The sequence below is a fragment of the Salmo trutta genome, chromosome 4, assembly GCF_901001165.1.
Source record: "Salmo trutta chromosome 4, fSalTru1.1, whole genome shotgun sequence".
Classification (NCBI taxonomy): Eukaryota; Metazoa; Chordata; class Actinopteri; order Salmoniformes; family Salmonidae; genus Salmo; species Salmo trutta.
In genome coordinates this window covers 14,262,454-14,281,578 of record NC_042960.1, presented here as the reverse complement: position 1 = coordinate 14,281,578, position 19,125 = coordinate 14,262,454, and the positions used below count along the sequence as shown (strand labels likewise).

At 40.6% G+C, this 19,125-nt stretch overlaps 3 protein-coding genes across 6 annotated transcripts; 1 reads left to right on the top strand and 2 right to left on the bottom strand.

The window, feature by feature from the left end:
* Positions 1-22: 22 nt before the first annotated feature.
* On the bottom strand, positions 23-8,729 carry LOC115191841 (stimulated by retinoic acid gene 6 protein-like). 3 transcript variants are annotated; one of them, XM_029749801.1, is made up of 6 exons: positions 8,661-8,729; positions 5,649-5,721; positions 3,314-3,414; positions 1,519-1,568; positions 460-611; positions 23-98 (listed from the first exon to the last, which is right to left on the bottom strand). In XM_029749801.1, the coding sequence occupies exons 1-5, from the start codon at positions 8,726-8,728 to the stop codon at positions 598-600; spliced, it is 306 nt and encodes a 101-aa protein (XP_029605661.1). In that variant the 5' UTR covers position 8,729; the 3' UTR covers positions 23-98; positions 460-597. The 3 variants fall into 3 exon arrangements, with proteins under 3 accessions (XP_029605661.1, XP_029605660.1, XP_029605659.1); XM_029749800.1 differs by lacking the exon at positions 8,661-8,729 and adding exons at positions 2,053-2,173; positions 5,882-6,296 and having other exon boundaries at positions 460-1,568; XM_029749799.1 differs by lacking the exons at positions 23-98; positions 460-611; positions 1,519-1,568 and adding exons at positions 1,764-2,173; positions 2,588-2,760.
* A 252-nt stretch (positions 8,730-8,981) lies between these two features.
* Positions 8,982-15,818, top strand: LOC115191839 (beta-1,4-galactosyltransferase 1). The gene is made up of 7 exons (XM_029749798.1): positions 8,982-9,300; positions 12,648-12,728; positions 12,866-13,101; positions 13,541-13,728; positions 14,338-14,460; positions 14,690-14,794; positions 14,908-15,818. Exons 1-7 carry the CDS (start codon positions 9,072-9,074, stop codon positions 15,044-15,046), a joined length of 1,101 nt encoding a protein of 366 aa, XP_029605658.1. The 5' UTR covers positions 8,982-9,071; the 3' UTR covers positions 15,047-15,818.
* Positions 15,819-15,821: 3 nt separating this feature from the next.
* Positions 15,822-18,488, bottom strand: spink4 (serine peptidase inhibitor, Kazal type 4). 2 transcript variants are annotated; one of them, XM_029749802.1, is made up of 5 exons: positions 18,371-18,488; positions 17,999-18,033; positions 17,479-17,591; positions 17,203-17,270; positions 15,822-15,930 (listed from the first exon to the last, which is right to left on the bottom strand). In XM_029749802.1, exons 1-5 carry the CDS (start codon positions 18,423-18,425, stop codon positions 15,902-15,904), a joined length of 300 nt encoding a protein of 99 aa, XP_029605662.1. In that variant the 5' UTR covers positions 18,426-18,488; the 3' UTR covers positions 15,822-15,901. The 2 variants fall into 2 exon arrangements, with proteins under 2 accessions (XP_029605662.1, XP_029605663.1); XM_029749803.1 differs by lacking the exon at positions 17,203-17,270 and having other exon boundaries at positions 18,371-18,481.
* Between the last annotated feature and the right edge of the window lie 637 nt (positions 18,489-19,125).

The following is a 19,125-nucleotide window of genomic DNA, read 5'->3' as shown; positions in this document are numbered from 1 at the left end:
AACTGCTTCAAACAGGACATACCGGTAATATGCTAACACATGGAATGTGTATGACACAGATGTTAGGCTGGCAAAGATGGTTGTGGCTTGCCAGGACTCTGGAAAATCAATCAATCAATCAAACAAACTAATTCATAAACTATGCAGACTGATGAATGGTACAGATATTCAGGCAAAAGGGTTTTCCCGCTGTCCCCATAGGAGAACCCTTTTTGGTTCCAGGTAGAACGCTTTTGGGTTCCATGTAGAACCCTCTTTGGAAAGGGTTCTGAATGGAACCTTAAAAGGGTTCTACCTGGAAACAAAAAGGGTTCTTCAAAGGGTTCTCCTATGGGGACAGCCGGAGAACCGTTCTAGGTTCTAAATAGCAAATTTTTTTGTAAGAGTGTGGGTGCGGCAACACACGCACGCAAGCACGCACATACACACACACACAACAGTCTAAAACATTCTCCTTACTTCTGGCAATGTCAGCGAATTCCTCTATTTGGGGGATCATGGCTACAAACATCTGTCTCACTGCAGGAAGAAGCCAGCTTCTTCAGTTGGTCTTTTAGACCATCCAATCTATCAAACGCATAGTCACTGAGACTATAGTCAGCCAAAGTCATCTGTGGAAAGACAGACACACCCAAAGCACACAGTTAGAAGCACACTAAAATATGTCAAATAAAACACATGAAAAGGTGTATAATAACACATTCACTGAGGAAAATCCCTCCCATATAACAAGGCGAACCGTGTATAAACCAATCAGGGATATGATGGATGTGCCGATCATTCTGTTTGGGAACTTGAAGTCATAGACCCTCCTCTGAAACCAACTGGCCTCCAGTTTCCTATCAAAAAGATTACCGGAATTTAACGAAACCATTCTTAACACTCCATGAAAAATCCTTAAGACACACAACCAGTTCATGCTGAATGTTTGCATGGCCAACAATGAAATGTGAATGATTATGTGTCATGTTTTTTGGTTACCACATGATTCCATATGTGTTATTTCATAGTTTTGAGGTCTTCACTATTATTCTACAATGTAGAAAATAGTAAAAATAAAGAAAAACCCTTGAACGAGTAGGTGTTCTAGTGTATAAGAATTTGAACGTCATGAGTGTGCAAAGCTGTCATCAATTTGAAGAATAATAAACGGATGTAAACATGCTTTGTGCTTTGTGAGTGGTACTGGAGTCAACAACAGGTATTCAAGTCAGGATAAGACAAATCTTGTGTCTACTATTCAAACAGGCGTTTTCCAATTTCCACCTCTGTGCAAACATGTCAGGATGCCGGCAACACAAAGTCAATTCAACACGTTTTGTCACACAATCATCAAACGGGTAGTTTCTCACCCTTTCCCAGAAGAGTGGATATCCATTTTCATCTCCATAAGTGCTACATTCCTCTTGCTTGCAGGCAGTATATGTTGCTAAACCACATTGCTACAGCAGCCTGTTATACCACATTGTATTCTATATGGAGGGGGCAAACAACTGTGTTGGCGTGTTGAATACTCACCTACCTTACCGGTGGGACACGTCACTGTATCCCACAGTGTGATGATTAACCTGCGAATAAAAACCAACCAGGCTGTTATAGGGAGTCCTTAGATCAATGCTACTTATTCAGGAAGCTGGGCAATTCCTGTAATGACTAAATCAAGCTGTCTACAGGTACAGTGCTGTGAAAAAGTATTTGCCCCCTTTCTGATATTCTCTATTTTTGCATATTTTTTTATATATGATGTTATTAGATCTTCAACCAAAATCTAATATTAGATAAATAACAACAAAAAAAAACAATATTGAATTAACAAAGTTACGCAACACCCAATTCCCCGGTGTAAAAAGGAATTGCACCGTCAGTAACTGGTCAGAAAGGGGGCGAATACTTTTTCACAGCACTGTAAGTCCCCATAGAGCCCGGAGTTATTCATCCTGACCATGTGCCCTACCTGACCAGAAAGAACACCCTTACTTCAACCGGTCAGATCTCAGGGTCGGTAAAAACTCCTGACCCTCCGTCATGACATCACGTCAAACGTGCACTGACCATGTCAAAGAGTAGAGGATTCCCAGAACAGCCCCGAACTCTCGGCGAGGGGTTGACAGACATGCAAAGAAAGGGAAATAGGCCAGGCCCACCTCGAGAGCACCCACGAGGAACACAAACACTGCAAAGACAAAGACAAAGTTATGCTTGTGTTGAGAGCAGTGCACATGCCATTGTTACTAGGGCCATGTCAGGTTACCACCACGATCAATGCTACAGTACACAATATAGAATACAGTGGCATTCATGAATCGATCAAGTACTCTTCCTAGGTTCCTGCCTTTCTAGAGAGTTTTTCGTAGCCACCGTGCTTCTACATCTGCCTTGCTTGCTGTTTGGGGTTTTAGGCTGGGTTTCTGTATAAGCACTTTGTGACATCTGCTGATGTAAAAAGGGCGTTCTAAATAAATGTGATTTGATTTGATACTAGGGAGATGAGAAACCCAGCAGGTACTGAGATCCCTCTGAGGATCTAATGTTGCCTGACACTCCTGCTACACTGGTGTTCCACTCGCTAAAGAACATTCTGACTCACCCCTGTTCAGTATTCCATTCGCTCAGAAGCATTTTGAATGACCTTTGGCCCAAGGTGGAACGTTGGCGGTCATGTAATGCTCTGAGAAAAGAAGCAAGACACTGGAAGATGCAGCTCCGAAGGCAAACCCATAGGACCATCTGTTACTGAGGTTCCCCATGACGTCCAGAGGCCTGAGAGGGAGGGTGTAGTAATAGGACTACGTCTGTATCTATGAAGAGTGTTCAAATCTTCTATCACACCCTATTCCTCATGTAGTGCAATATTTAGGACCAGAGCCACACATCATACTCCCCATATAGTGTAGTACTTTTGATCAGAGTACATACCATACCCCATCAAATGCAGAGAGCATTACAGATGTAGGATCCTAATATGATAACCCTTGTGTTGCTGAGAATTTTCCCGCACAGCAGGAAAAGAAAACTTGTAGTGTTTTCAAGGTTTAAAAAGACTTCGAAAGTTTGTAATTTCCACTTTAAAATGTCAGACTTAATTTGCCCTAAAGAAAAATGGATCAACCTCTACAAAAATATAGTAATTCACATTCCCTGTTGCTGCAGGATTATTTGTCTGCTGTAGCAAACTGGCTCACATTAAGATCCTACATCTGTATATTGGAAATAGGGTGTGATTTGAGACGAAAACCGGTGTGTGTCTGTCTCTATCTTTAAGGGTCAGTATGGGTTGACTGGTAAAAGGGTCAGGGGTTAAAATGTGACTCACACAACAATTCCAAAGCGGTTGTTGAGAAAGGGGAGCTTCTCATCAATGGGCAGGTGTCTGGATCTCCTCTGCAGGGCCGACAGCACAACCACGATGACGAACTATGTAGAATACACAAAAGAGAGCAAAGTCTAGGGTTACAAAATTCTGGGAACTTTCAATAAATTCCCTGGTTTTCCCAAAATCCTGGTTGGAGGATTCTCGGAATCAGAAGGGAATAAGCTGAATTTCTGGGAAAACAGGGAATTTATTATTTAAATCTAATTTATATTTGCTTTGTGGTCTTTGTGGGTTTTTGTTCTGTACAGGCTTCCTTCTTCTCGCTCTGTCATTTAGTATCGTGGACTAACTACAATGCTGTTGATCCATCCTCAGTTTTCTCCTGTCACAGCCAAACTCTGTAACTATTTTAAAGTCACCATTGGCCTCATGGTGAAATCCCTGAGCGGTTTCCTTCCTTTCCGACAACTGAGTTAAGAAGGACACCTGTATCTTTGTAGTGACTGGGTTTATTGATACACCATCCAAAGTGCAATTAATAACTTCACCATGCTCAAAAAGATATTCAATGTCTGCATTTTTTCTACCAATAAGAGCCCTTCTTTGTAAGGCATTGGAAAAAATAATCTGTGTTTGAAATTCAGTGCTCGACTGAGGGACCTTACAAATAATTGTATGTTTGGGGTACAGAGATGAGGTAATTCAAAAATCATGTTAAACACTATTACTGCACACAGATCGAATCCAACTTATTATGTGACTTGTTAAGCACATTTTTACTCCTGAACTTATTTAGGCTTGCCATAACAAAGGGGTTGAACACTTTAATTTGTAATGAATTTGTAAAAAATTCTACAAACATCATTCCACTTTGACATTATGGGGTATTGTGTGTACAGTAGGCCAGTGATACAAAATCTCAATGTAATCAATTTTAAATTCAGGCTGTAACACAGCAAAATATGGAAAAAGTCAAGGGTTGTGAATACTTTCTGAAGGCACTGTTGAATACATGATAATTTGTCAGAAAAATAGCATTGTCTCATTACATAAGCATGTCTATAGCAGAAACACAGTCAAACATACTATATCTTACTGTATGTTGATGTACTACACTATCTAGAACCTAAAGGAGCTATCTAGAACATAAAAGGGTTCTTCAGCTGTCCCCATAGAAGAACCCTTTGAATAACTCTTTTTGATTCCAGGATGACCCCTTTAGGGTTCCATGTAGGACCCTTTCCACAGAGGGTTCTACGTGGGACCCAAGAGGGTTCTACGTGGAACCAAAAAGGCTTCTCCCTGGAACCAAAAAGGGTTCTCCTATGGGGACAGCCAAATCCTTTTTTCTAACAATGTTGTGTTACTGGCACCAGTGGATGTTGGTAACACTTTACTTGACACCTAGCTTCATAACACGTTATGATACGGTCATAACCATGTCATAATATGTCATAACAGCGGACATAATGTGTCATAACCTGTCATAATATGGTCATAACACTTTCATGACACATATATGTAGACCTGTTGTGACATATATTGCGTTATTTTGTGGCTGGTTATCACACCTACATAAGAGTGTCAAAACTGACAAAACCTACCACACAAGGCAAAACATTCCATTACACCATAGAAATACTGTTGACAAGTAGGCTATTTAATATAACATTTTCTGAAATGGACCCTATTGAATTATCATTGTAATTACGCACACATTGATGTCAGGCATGCACCTTCCCCAACGCTCTGTTGCTGATGACTTGGATGAATGCAGGAGCAGATTTCAGGAGCAGGACAAGACACCCTCTTTTTGACTGATGACTGACATAAGGGCATGTACGTGATAGGCCTATCTGGCTTACATGATTCTGATCATACTGGTCATAATGCTTGTTGACAGTGTCAAAGTGTATTTTCTTAGTCCATGTAAAGTGACACAGATGGTCATAATGCTTCTTAACAGTGTCATGAAGTGTAAAAACATAACTTTAAAGGAATTCAATACAACAACAAAGGATAAGAAACAAACTTTCAAAGGAAAGGAAACTTCTTTGCAGGGAAAAAACACATTTGAATAAATGTGGGTGTTGACACTCTTATGTAGGTGTCACAATCAACCACAAAATAACACAATATATGTCACAACAGGGGTAAATATATGGGTGATGGCAGTGTTATGATCATATTATGACAGGTTATGACAAGTTACGTCAGCCGTTATGACATATTATGACATGGTTATGACTGTATCGTAACGTGTTATGACGCTAGGTGTCAAGTAAAGTGTCACCTGTATGTTAATGTACTGTATGGGGACGCAGAGACCCCTTACCGATAGAATGAGAGAATAGTGCAAGAAGAGGTCCATGGATACACCACTGTCACAGGGCTGGTTAGGAGTGCCCCTTCAAGACAAAAATAAATGAACAATTAAAAAAGTCAAGTTGACTTTCAGACTGAATAAGACATTTCCTCCATGAACGAGTCAGTAAGATGTACAGATTTACAGTTATCAAGCATCCCTTTATAACTGATACAGTTAGACTAAATTTGAATTGCACTCACATGTTGCTTCTTATCATGTCGGAACCACTTTCAACGAGCAAGGGAGTAACATAAAAGATAGTTCTTAAAAGAGATAACAGAAAGTACTATCTACTGATAGCTCTCAAAGCCCCGTTTCCTAGTTGCAGTCATGTGACGTACCTTTGACCCCAAACGCCAAACTACACAAGTGGCACCTTGTGCTCCCTTATTGACTGACATGTTACCGTGCAATGGCACTGTCAACAGAGAGCGCAGTAACAGATAACCAACGGGATCGATTCCCTTGAGGTTTTCTCCCTCCAAAGGATAGTTTATTTTCCTGTGAGTTTATCATTACCAAGCTAGTCACTCTTCCTCACTGTAAAAGGAATTATTGTATGGGATATTTTTGAACAGTGCTTTGCGAAACTGTAAGAAACAAAAAGGGTTTTATTTTGAGGAAGCAGTGCTTTGACGGTTGAGTGCATTCGATATACTCTGTCATTTAGGTTTGTGTTGTGGAGTAAGTCCAATGTTGTTGAGCCATCCTCAGTTTTCTCCTATCACAGCCATTCAACTTTGTAACTGTTTTGAAGTCACCAGAGGAGTCAAGGTGAAACCACTGAGCAGTCTTCCTCTCAGGCAACTGAGTTAGGAAGGACGCCTGTATCTTTGTAGTGACTGGGTGTATTGATACACCATCCAAAGAGTAATTAATAACTTCACCCTGCTCAAAGAGATAATCAATGTCTGCTTTTAAAAAATATACAGTACAAGTCAAACGTTTGGACACACCTGCTCATTTAATGGTTTTTTTTTTTTTTTTTTTACTATGTTCTACACTGTAGAATAATAGTGAAGACGTCAAAACTGTGAAATAACACATATGGAATCATGTAGTAACCAAGAAAGTGTTAAACAAATCAAAATATATCTTATATTTGATATTCTTCTAAGTAGCCACCCTTTGCCTTGATGACAGCTTTGCACACTCTTGGCATTCTCTCAACCAGCTTCATGAGGTAGTCACCTGGAATGCATTTCAATTAACAGGTGTGCCTTGTTAAAAGTTCATTTGTGTTTGAGCCAATCAGTTGTGTTGTGACAAGGTAGGGGTGGTATACAGAAGATAGCCCTGTTAGGTAAAATACCAAGTCCATATTATGGCAAGACCAGCTCAAATAAACAAAAACAAACGACAGTCCATCATTACATTAAAACATGAAGGTCAGTCAATGTGGAAAATGTCAAGATCTTTTAAAGTTTCTTCAAGTGCAGTTGCAAAAAACATCAAGCGCTATAATGAAACTGGCTTTCATGAGGACCGCCACAGGAAAGTAAGACCCATAGTTAAATCTGCTGCAGAGCATTAACTAAACCTCAGATTGTAGCTCAAATAAATGTTTCACAGAGTAACAGACACATCTTAACATCAACTATTCAGATGAGACTGCATTAATCAGGCCTTCATGGTCAAACTGCTGCAAAGAAACCACTATGAAAGGACACCAATAACAAGAAGAGACTTGATTGGGCCAAGAAACACGAGCAATGGACATTAGACTGGTGGAAATCTGTCCTTTGGTCTGATGAGTCCAAATTTGAGATTTTTGGTTCCAACAGCCGTGTTTTTTTGAGACGCAGAGTAGAGGACGGATGATCTCCGCATGTGTGGTTCCCACCGTGAAGCATGGAGGAGGATGTGTGATGGTGTGGGGGGTGCTTTGCTGGTGACACTGTCTGTGATTTACTTAGAATTCAAGGCATACTTAACCAGCATGGCTACCACACCATTCTGCAGTGACACGCCATCCCATCTGGTTTGCGCTTAGTGGGACTATCATTTGTTTTTCAACAGGACAATGACCCAACACACATCCAGGCGGTGTAAGGGCTATTTGACCAAGAAGGATAGGGATGTAGTGCTGCATCAGATGACCTGACCTCCACAATCACTTGACCTCAACCCAATTGAGATGGTTTGGGATGAGTTGGACCGCAGAGTGAAGGAAAAGCAGCCAACAAGTGCTCATCATATGTGGGAACTCCTTCAAGACTGTCAGAAAAGCATTCCAGGTAAAGCTGGTTGAGAGAATGCCAAGAGTGTACAAAGCTTTCATCAAGGCAAAGGGTGGCTACTTTGAAGAATATAAAATATATTTTGATTTGTTTAACAATTTTTGGGGTTACTAAATGATTCCATATGTGTTATTTCATAGTTTTGAGGTCTTCACTATTATTCTACAATGTAGAAAATAGTAAAAATAAAGAAAAACCCTTGAATGAGTAGGTGTGTCCCAACTTTTGACTGGTACTATATATACTGGTTGTTGTGGTTGAATCTGGTTGAATCTGTGTTTGAAATTCACTGCTCGACAGAGGGACTTTATAGATAATTGCGTGTGGGGTACAAAGATAATGTAAGTCATTTAAAAATCATGTTAAACACTATTGTTGCACACAGTGAGACCATGCAGCGTATTATGTGACTTGTTAAGCACAGTTTTACTCCTGAACGTATTTAGGCTTGCTATAACAAAGGGTTTGAATAGTTATTGATCAAGACATTTAAGCTTTTTATTTTTTATAAATTGTAAAAATGTCTAAAAACCTAATTTCACTTTGACATTATGGGGTATTGTTTTTAGGCCACTGACATAAAATCTAAATTTAATCAATTTTAAATTCAGGCTGTAACACAAACATTTTTGGAAGAATTCAAGGGGTGTGAATTCTTTCTGAAGGCACTGTAGTTACAACAGATAATTATAGACTAACATGCGACATTTACTTAAATAAATATGTTACTTAAACATACTTGGTTAACTCATGTTCCCTTTCCCAAAAGGGAATGCATCTGTCTGCGTCTTCCTGCACATAAGTCATGTTTATTCCATATCCACAGTGAATCAAATACAGTAAAATAATTTATCAAATCATTTTCACTCTACCATAGCCCAGTGGTGGCTGGTGCTGCTAGAAACTAAGAAGGCAAGATACCGATACTGCCAGGTTTGTTCAGAGGCTTGTCGACAAGTGGGTGTTTATGTGACGTTAAAGTGCCTAACAAAAGACATAAGGTTGGTCAATCGTTGTTTTGTAATCTGACGTCATATGTTGGCAGAAAAACTGGCCAGGCAGGTTGAGCGCACCAATGTGTGGGGTGGGGAAGCTCGTTACCAGTACACTTTTGAGTTGTAGCCTGTGATTCACGGTAAACAGCGGTGAGATGCTGAAAAAGAAATTCTGCAGCCTTGTGCTTTTATATCTCTTCTCTTTCTCAGTATATTTCTGGTATCAGTTGAGATACTCAAATGTTACTAAATGGAGTCGGAATGCTTTGCTGTTCAGTTTGAAGGATTCCCAAAGTGAAGATGGATTAATAAAATCAAGAGTCGATTATAGAGGTATCCACTTGGAGTCAGACTTAGGGAAAGAACAACTAACAAAAGAAAATGGTAAGTAATGTGCTGTATAACTTCTAAATAAATGTAAATATATGGATTTTCGGACACTACTATGATTATGTTTTAAAAATAAGGTCACTGAAGACATTTGACAATAAGCTAGAGATTTTTTAAATGATGTAATTTCATGGCACATGTATGGCATAGTGAGCTAAAAGGCTATTGTTGATGAAATTATTTGATCATTAGCTTTCATAGAGCGTTATATTTCTTAAATGGTGTCTCTTCAGAGGACAAGAACAAGATGTACAGTGCATACGGAAAGTATTCATAACACTTTCCTTTTTCCACATTTTGTTACGTTACAGCCTAATTCTAAAAAAAAATCCTCATCAATCTACACACAATACCCCATAATGACAAAGTGAAAACAGGTTTTTAGACATTTTTGCAAATGTATAAAAAATAAAAACAGAAATACCTTATTTACATAAGTATTCAGATACTTTGCTATGAGAGTCAACATATCAATTGATTGGACATGATTTGGAAAGGCACACACTTGTCTATATAAGATCCAACAGTTGACAGGGCATGTCAGAGAAAAAACCAAGCCATGAGGTCGAAGGAATTGTCCGTAGAGCCAAGAGACAGGATTGTGTCAAGGCACAGATCTGGTGAAGGGTACCAAAAAATGTCTGCAGCATTGAAGGTCCCCAAGAACACAGTGGCCTCCAACATTCTTAAATGGAAGAAGTTTGGAACCACCAGGACTCTTCCTAGAGCTGTCTACCCGGCCAAACTGAGCAATCTGGGGAGAAGGGCCTTGGTCAGGGAGGTGACCAAGATCCCGATGGTTACTCTGACAGAGCTCCAGAGTTCCTCTGTGGAGATGGGAGAACCTTCCAGAAGGACAACCATCTCTGCAGCACTCCACCAATCAAGCCTTTATGGTAGAGTGGCCAGACAGAAGCCACTCCTCAGTAAAAGGCACATGACAGCCAGCTTGGAGTCTGCCAAAGGGCACCTAAAGGACTCTCAGACCTTGAGAAACAAGATTATCTGGTCTGATGAAACCAAGATTGAACACTTTGGCCTGAATGCCAAGAGCGACATCTGGAGGAAACCTGGCACCATCCCTACGGTGAAGCATGGTGGTGGCAGCATCATGCTGTGGGGATGTTTTTCAGAGGCAGGAACTGGGAAACTAGTCAGGATCGAGGGAAAAATAAACAGAGCAAAGTACAGAGAGATCCTTGATGAAAACCTGCTCCAGAGCGCTCAGGACCTCAGGTTGGGGCGAAGGTTCACCTTCCAACAGGACAATGACACTAATCAAACAGCCAAGACAATGCAGGAGTGGCCACGGGACAAGTCTCCGAATGTCCTTGAGTGGCCCAGCCAGAGCCCGGACATGAACCCGATCGAATCTCTGGAGACCTGAAAATAGCTTTGCAGCGAAGCTCCCCATCCAACCTGACAGAGCTTGAGATTATCTGCAGAGAAGAATGGGAGAAACTCCCCAAATACAGGTGTGCCAAGCTTGTAGCGTCATACCCAAGAAGACTCAAGGATGTAATCGCTGCCAAAGGTGCTTCAACAAAGTACTGAGTAAAGGGTCTGAATACTTATGTAAATGTGATATTTCTGTTTTTAATTTTTAATACATTTTGCAAAGATTTCTAAAAACCTGTTTTTGCTTTGTCATTATGGTGTAATGTGTGTAGACTGATAAGGGGAATAAAACGACAATCTATTTCAGAATAAGGCTGTAACGTAACAAAATGTGGAAAAAGTCAACGGGTCTGAATACTTTCCGAATGCACTGTTGCTATTCTCTGCTTCTGATGACAGCTGACCATAAGGCCAGTCATGCCATCATACTGTAAGCCTGTGGCTGCATTGGTGATGCATGCCATATGATAAGCTGCAAAATGGATTCAGATAGCTGATATACTGAGAATGACAGTCAAATAAAACAGACTGGAGATTTTACAGCTAGACACGAAGGAAATGTTCATTTGAGAATACAACACAGAAACTTTGCAGACAGAACCTCTTCCTGTCACGACTTCCGCCGAAGTTGGCGCCTCTCCTTGTTCGGGCGGCGTTCGGCGGTCGTCGTCACCGGCTTTCTAGCTGCCACCGATCCACTTTTCTTTTTCCATTTGTTATGTCTTGATTGTTCACACCTGGTTCCCATTATGTTATGATTATGTCCCTATTTAACCCTCTGGTTCTCATTATGTCTTGTGCGTGATTGTTTCTTGTTTTGTGCTAGTCGGTTGTGTTGGTGTTATTATCCCTGCGTGGTATTTTGGTATATTCTTGTTTCAGAGTAAATGATGTTATTTTTACTCAGTTCTGTGTCCTGCGCCTGACTCCATCCTCACCTCCACACAACTGACTTGTGACACTTCCCCTCTTTATTGCAGGATTGTAATATGTGATTAATCAACATTAGTTCATTAGACACATGTTCATTTTGAATAATGGTTTAACAATTAAAAGAAGTTTAAACACTTCACTTCAAAGAGTCAACACTTTATCACTTCAAAATGTAGAAATACGCAGTGGCGATTTTAGCATGGTATTCTTGGTGGGGCAAACTCAACCAATTGTTTTTTTATGCATGCCAGCAAAGCCACTACACAACACAACATTAAACAATACATTAATTGCACTATAACGGTGACAAACAGTGCCCATAAACTGTTAGGGCCTACATAAAGCTGTCCCAACAGCAGAGCTTTCCTTTCAGCAACATGGAGTGAATCCTTACCACTGCTACACCTGATATGGCTGACTTGCTTGAATAAAGAAAGTTTCTACTGACTCCTTGTGGACTTGTGTAAGTCGATAAGAACTGCATTGTCCAATAATCATGAACCATACACAAACATTATTACATTTATGTTCAGTAAATTCATTATGTTTGTTCATTTATCATTAACACTTAGCTCCAAGTATAAGCAAGTGCAAGCAAACGAGCTACAACAAGGTAGGCCTTTCGTTCAGCAGGCCTTTCGTTCAGCACTTTCAAAATGGACACCAACAAAAATTGTGAGTCCGTGTAACTTATTATGTGATTTTTTTAAAGCCACATTTTCCTCCTGAACTAATTTAGGCTTGGCTAAACAAAGGGTCTGAATACTGATGCAACAACTATATTTTAGTTATCTTAAAAAATATAAAATATGTCTTCCACTTTGACATTACAGAATATTTTGTGTACATTATTGACAACAAATGTCGATTAAATCCATTTGAATCCCATTTTGTAGCACAATCAAATTTGAAGAAATCCAAGGGGATTAAATAATACTTTTGCAAGGCATCATTTTACTCCCCTTTTCTTTTGTCCAACACCTGAACCAATTTAATATTTGATTTTTCAGAAACTACAGAGACCAAAACCCACAAGACCCCCCTCGTGACCGAAGAATTAGAGAAATGCCCAGATCACTCTCCCCTTCTAGGTACATGGTAACATGGAAAACAATAAATGAAATTCTCTATCAATACCAATAAGTACTGATACCATTTCTAAAGACATCAAGTCACCACATGAATAGATTTTAAGTTCATTTAATGTAACTTTTCTCCCGACCTGCAGTTGGGCCTCTCAGGGTTGAGTTCTCTACGCCTGTCAGCTTGGACACAGTGAGAAAGGCGAACCCAGGTCTGCAGGAAGGCGGTCGCTACAAACCACATGACTGCGTCGCCCTCCAGAAGGTTGCTCTCATCATCCCCTTCCGCCTTCGTGACGAGCACCTCAAGTTCTGGCTCTACTACCTCCATCCCATCCTTCAGCGCCAACAGCTGGACTATGGCGTCTATGTTATCAATCAGGTACAGTACAACACATTTGTAAATGTAAAACTTAAATTTAACACTTACATTTAAACACTTGAATGAAACACTTAGGGCCTGTTTCCGGGAAACAGATTAAGCCTAATCCTGGGCTAAATAGCGATTACAATGGAGATTCTCCATTCAACATGCTATTAAGTCCAGAATTAGGCCTAATGTGTTTCCATAAAACTGGCCCTTAAATGACGTAGAGCCTGGTTCCGCTCTAGGTTTCGTCCTAGGTTCCTGCTTTCTATGGAGTGTTTCCTAGCCACAGTGCTTCTACACCTGCATTGCTTGCTGTTTGGGGTTTTAGGCTGGGTTTCTGTATAGCACTTTGAGATATCTGCTGAATTAAAAAGTGCTTTATAAATACATTTGGTTGGTTTAGAGTAAGATGTTTAATCTTCATCTTGAGGATGCCTTTTACCTTCATCAGGATGGAGACAACACGTTCAACAGGGCCAAGCTGATGAACATTGGCTATGCTGAGGCCCTGAAAGAGTATGACTACGACTGCTTTGTGTTCAGTGACGTGGACATCATCCCCATGGATGACCGCAACACCTACAAATGCTTCAGCCAGCCCAGACACCTGTCTGTCTCCATGGACAAGTATGGCTTCAAGTAGGTGTCAAGTCCTAGACCTCAACCAATAACCTTTATTTTGGAGTGAACAATCACTTTAAATGTTTAAACGCTGACTCATTGTTATGACCATGGTAAATGCCAGAGTGGTTGTTACTGTTTCCTCATACCTACAGTATTACCAAGGGGAAAAGGACTCGCGGTTTAAATGTAAAGGTATTTTCCACTTGAACCAACATGCAGCGTTTACCGTGAATACAGTCTCCACTAACACGGGAACATTGCTTTTAAATGTAACTCTGGCTACAATGCAGAACTTTAGCGCTACGGATTGAATACATCCCTAACACTTCAATTCCTACCTTCGGAGGCACAGCATGACAGAACAGGAAACTATAATATATCATAACGTATGACATTTAGCAAACACTTTTATCCAAAGTGACTTAGTCATGCATGCACACATTTTATTGGCCCCAAGAATCAAACCCACTATTCTGACATTGCAAGTTCCGTGCTCTACTCACTGGCCTACAGTGGACCACCAAGGGAGAGCCCGTCACGTCCAACGCCTCAACCACTCGGCCATCACAGCTGCTAATATTTCCAATATATCTGTATATTTGATTGTCTTCGTCTCCTCCATAGGTTGCCCTATAATCAGTACTTTGGCGGTGTCTCATCGTTGAGTAAAGAGCAGATCATGAAAATCAACGGCTTTCCCAACAACTACTGGGGGTGGGGTGGTGAAGATGACGACATTTTCAACAGGTCAGAAAACGTTGAACCTCACAGACGTGTAGCACATCGTAACTGTTGATCTTACTTACGTTTGCCTTATCTTTTCCGACTACAAAACATAGAAACCTGCCGTCGTCACATTATGTTGGCATTGCGGGGGTGTTGGAGAGGATGCGTTTTGTTTAAACAAATTATTGATTTCCCCCCCTTTTTTTAAATCATTTTAATCAAATTCCTATCACTGGTCTGATTTCCATAGGGTGGATAACAGAGAAATGTCCATCTCTCGTCCGGACAGCGTAGTCGGAAAATGCCGGATGATCCGTCACGAAAGAGACAAAAATAACAACGACAATCCTCAGAGGTAAAGCTTTAGCACAACCGCGTTCACGAAGTTCCCCCTCAAGCTTTGAACTACCACCCGTTCCCCAACTGTACTCCAAATGTTGATGACAGTTGATTATTTTTGCCCTGCAGGTTCAAGAGAATAACTCACACGTTAATGACGATGGATACCGATGGCCTCAACTCTCTCGAGTACGAAGTTGTCGCAGTTGAAAAGCATGACCTGTTCACAAAGATTACAGTAGACGTGGGGATGCCACCCGAAGATTAAGAAGACATGGACAAAGGAGGAATGAGGAAGAGATGAACAAGCAGGGCCCTGCGAGCCCGTTTGTAAATCCGGCCCTGTGAAGAAGGCAGGGACCACCAGGAATGAGGTCAAGAAAACTTCCCAGAACAGTACGAGAGATGCTGGGTAAGAGGGCAGCGCACAATCTATTTGTTGCGTTAACCAATAACCTATTGCAGAGGCTGCAGCGGTAATAACACAACACTGTAGAACCGTAACATGATTTAGCGTGAATCTTTGAGGAGGTGTCATGATTTCCACCTACTAATTGGCACTTTTGTCCGTCGAGCGGCCCAATTGGCAGAGCTTTGTGTAGCGCTACCTTCAACTGCTTTCGCCGTAACTCTTGAAAAACAAGGTCCCAACTCTGAAATAACCCCCCCTCCAAATTACAAGTGGGGAAAGTCTGAGATTATTTTGATACCCAAATTGTGACGTTTCATCTCTGACCTTTCACCTTTTCAAGGAGCAAACGTTTGGTTTACAAATACTGTATTTTTGCTCTACACTAGTGTACATCAAGCAAGGGCTATGGAATGTAGAGGTTTCAGAGATGCTTTTTGATATTGTTGTCGATCGAATGTGTTGCCTTTCCTCCTTTAAGTTATTTTCTGTGTGAAAATCTGAACTTTAATTGAGTATTTTTTTTAGTTATTGGGCTATTATAGTGTGGCTACTGTGTGAGCCGTGGGAAACTCCAACAAATAATAACAAAATGTTCAACTGTTCAAAATAAAATGACAGAGACCTCTTCTTTATTTGCCAATTGATTTATTATCTGGTTATGATGATGTCATTTGTTTGGTGATGTCAGATCCCCCTAGCAGCTCTCCTCCTTCATGACAAAGATGTCCATTCTGGTTTCCCTGTAGAGAAAGGAATATTCATGCCATGATTTATTTATTATGTTGTTGGGTATGAATTATGTTCAAAATGGTTGTGTTGTACATTCAAACGGAATTCAATGAAACCTGCTCTCATGGAGTCTTAATTTGATTACTCTTTTGTTGCTGAGAATTTTCTTGCACAGCAGGAAATGCAAACGTGTAGTGTATTTGACATTTTAAAAAGGCTTCTAAAGTTTGTAATTTCAATTTAGAAATTGCAGACTTGATTTGCCCTAACGAAAAATGTGCTAACCCATACAAAAATATCCATTCATTATAATCCACATAATAATTCACATTTCCTGTTGCTGCAGGATTTTTTTCCTACTGTAGCAAACTGGCTCAAATTAAGATCCTACATCCGTAGTATCTGTGTTTCATTATCTAGGTTTCCATCCAATTGGAGACAGATTCTAAAGTCCACATAGAAAATAAGCACATTTTGCCACCAGTGGTGTGCTTCCACCAAACAGACCTGTTTCAGATCAAATTCAGCGCTTGGTGACGTAGCGCACACAAAATGTACTTTTTCGCTTAAGTTTTCACGTACCGAATAAAGATCTAAAGTTCAATGTGTTTCCATCGCATTTTCAACTCTACCGATAGTTATGTCACAAAAACTATTGCGTTAAATAGCAAATGGACCTACTCTGGTCTTGGCACCTGCGCTGTAGACAACAGCTCGCAGCTAGTCTACATAAGGAAAATATTTTTATTTGTCAAACGGCAGTCAAGCATCGATCATGTCACCAAAATAAGACCCTCTATGTATTGGAAAGGAGCATCAAGATCATCTTGTACTTTCACCACCCTGTGAAGTTCATCATCAGTTATTTAACCTGTAGCCTAATAATCAACATGCTTTCCAGAGTTGTAGTGGGAGGACCACACACCATATCATCGTGTGACTTCAAGTTTACTTTGATATTATGGTTATTATATCAATATTTGTGCTTAATGGCGTTTCCACCACCATTTCTCGCATAATTCATTATACCGACGACATGTCCAACAAATTAGGCCTATCTGTCGGGCATTTATAAAATGTTACCGAAACTTCCTGTTTCCATCACAGCTGTCATGCTTTGTTTTTTAAATAAGGTATGACTTTACTCACATAAACTGTGGATGGAAACGTAGTTCCAGAAGCACTTTAGTGGGCACAACATTACATTGTAGGAGCCTACAGAATGTGGATTTTCCTGAAATACTGGTTTGATTGAATTCGGTCCCTTGTACTTCAGTGTTTACCTGTGGGTGTTGAGTGTTGTTTCTGTAAACGGACTCTCTCAGCTTTATAGTGATATGGTTGGACAGGGCTGTGAGAAAGGAGCAGCTGTGTACCAGGGACATCATTCAAATACTTTTTGTGTGTTTCAACTTGTCTGAAATGCCTGATGGGCAGGGTTAGCCGTTTTTTGAACTAATCTATTGGTTCCATTGTGCCAGGCAAGCTCAATCAAGCCCAGTTTAAGTATCTGCAATGATTTCAAATAATACTTTAACCCAGGTCGGTACAGTACTCACTGTCTCTGGACACAGAGTGCACACTCGTTGGGGTAGGTGTTGCCATCGGAGCCACACACAGGAGCCAAGTTCATAGGGCAAGCTAGGATCTCCACCATATCAACACAAGACGGCTGCAAAACAATATCGCATTACTGTTAAGACCAAGAGCGTGGGCAGTCAGGAGAGTGTAATGTTACATAACGCCGAGTTAGAAATGCATTGTGTAGAACAAGTATGAACGATATGATTGCATGTCATGTGGAATAGGGGTTGATTGTGTCAGGCTCTATTGATTACATTTCTATCTGCTGACACTTTCTGAATGTATCATGACACTGAATTCACAGACAGAGTGAAATTGTCCCTAGATGCTGATCTTGGGTTTTGTGTTTTCCCCGCTAATGGTTAAGGTTATGATTGGGGGAGGGGAAGCTGATCCTTAATCTGTACCTAGGGGAAACTTTACCCCAAGCTGAATTCACACCAGGTTTGGTTTACGAAGCAGCATTTACATTAAACATGTCAAGATCAGCCTTACCTTTCTGTAAAGTCCAGAGTTCTCTTCTTCTGCGCCTGAAGAAAACAAATAGTATGTTACAATGTTTTTTCAAATCACCTCAAGAATGTTATTACAATGTCAGACCATGGAGGTTTAGATAACATCATACACATTTAACCATCATCTCATGTACTGTACATTAAAACTGGTATATCATCTGTCCACTTAGCCATAATAGTTTCAACATAGGTTCATAGTCCCTCGACTCCAGCAGGTGGCAGAATCAAGCTTTTCCCATAGTTACTGAAATACTCCTCCATGGTTCAATCAATGCTTTCTTTGAGTATTCAATTATATTCAATAAACTTTATTAAACCCCAAGATATCCCACAGAAAACAGTTGTACTTGACCTGCAAAGGCGACGAGGAGCATCACACACAGCAGCATCACTACTTTTCCAGCCATGTTGTCAGTGGATAGACGGCGAGAGTGCCCTATCTAACAGTCTCTCAGTGGTTATTGTGAAGCAGCAGGTGTGAGAACTTTCACAGCTGACAGGAGTCAGGCTGTGTCCCAAATAGCACCCTCTCCCCTATAATATAGTGCACTATATTAGTCCTACGAACCCTGGTCAAACCCTAGTCAAAATGTAGTGCCCTATATAGGGAGTAGGGTGCCATTTGAGACACAAATGGACTTTACTCGGCAGAAGATGATGAAATACACGTTTGAAGTGCTGTAGTTTTACATTCCTATGAATTCACCTTAGAGTTTTGGAGCTAATCGTGGGGGGCCCGGGTGTAGGGGGCCCGGGTGTGGGGGGCCCGGGTGATATCCTGAATCCTTACACTTCACATGTACCACAGGAAGGCTTCAACTCTGAAATAACCCCTTAAATGACCATCCTTGTTGTCGGAAAGTCTGAGATGATTTTGATACCCAAGTTTACGAGTTGTGAAGTATCATCTCTGACCTTTCACCTTTTCAGGGAGCATTTGAAGACAGCGTTACTTTTGGTTTACCAATACTGTGTTATTGTTCTACATCAAACAAGGGCTATGGAATGTAAAGTTCTCAGACCTAGAGATGTCATATTTTGTGAACTTGAATTTGATGTATTTTTTGTTGTTATCGAATGTCAATTGGGCTAGACGCTTTGTATTAT

What these genes read in the sequence shown, in the direction of transcription:
- LOC115191841 (XM_029749799.1), bottom strand. Translation starts at nt 8,728, where the DNA reads ATGACTTATGTGCAGGAAGACGCAGACAGATGCATTCCCTTTTGGGAA. An exon ending in AGGGAACATGAGTTAACCAA is followed by an intron (nt 5,722 to 8,660) that starts GTATGTTTAAGT and finishes TTTGTCTTGAAG; the next exon opens with GGGCACTCCTAACCAGCCCT. An exon ending in AACCGCTTTGGAATTGTTGT is followed by an intron (nt 2,761 to 3,313) that starts GTGAGTCACATT and finishes CCTCCCTCTCAG; the next exon opens with GCCTCTGGACGTCATGGGGA.
- LOC115191839 (XM_029749798.1), top strand. Translation starts at nt 9,072, where the DNA reads ATGCTGAAAAAGAAATTCTGCAGCCTTGTGCTTTTATATCTCTTCTCT. An exon ending in ACAACTAACAAAAGAAAATG is followed by an intron (nt 9,301 to 12,647) that starts GTAAGTAATGTG and finishes TTGATTTTTCAG; the next exon opens with AAACTACAGAGACCAAAACC. An exon ending in GATGACGACATTTTCAACAG is followed by an intron (nt 14,461 to 14,689) that starts GTCAGAAAACGT and finishes TGATTTCCATAG; the next exon opens with GGTGGATAACAGAGAAATGT.
- spink4 (XM_029749802.1), bottom strand. Translation starts at nt 18,425, where the DNA reads ATGGCTGGAAAAGTAGTGATGCTGCTGTGTGTGATGCTCCTCGTCGCC. An exon ending in GCACTCTGTGTCCAGAGACA is followed by an intron (nt 17,271 to 17,478) that starts GTGAGTACTGTA and finishes CCTTTCTCACAG; the next exon opens with CCCTGTCCAACCATATCACT. An exon ending in ACAACACTCAACACCCACAG is followed by an intron (nt 15,931 to 17,202) that starts GTAAACACTGAA and finishes CTTTCTCTACAG; the next exon opens with GGAAACCAGAATGGACATCT.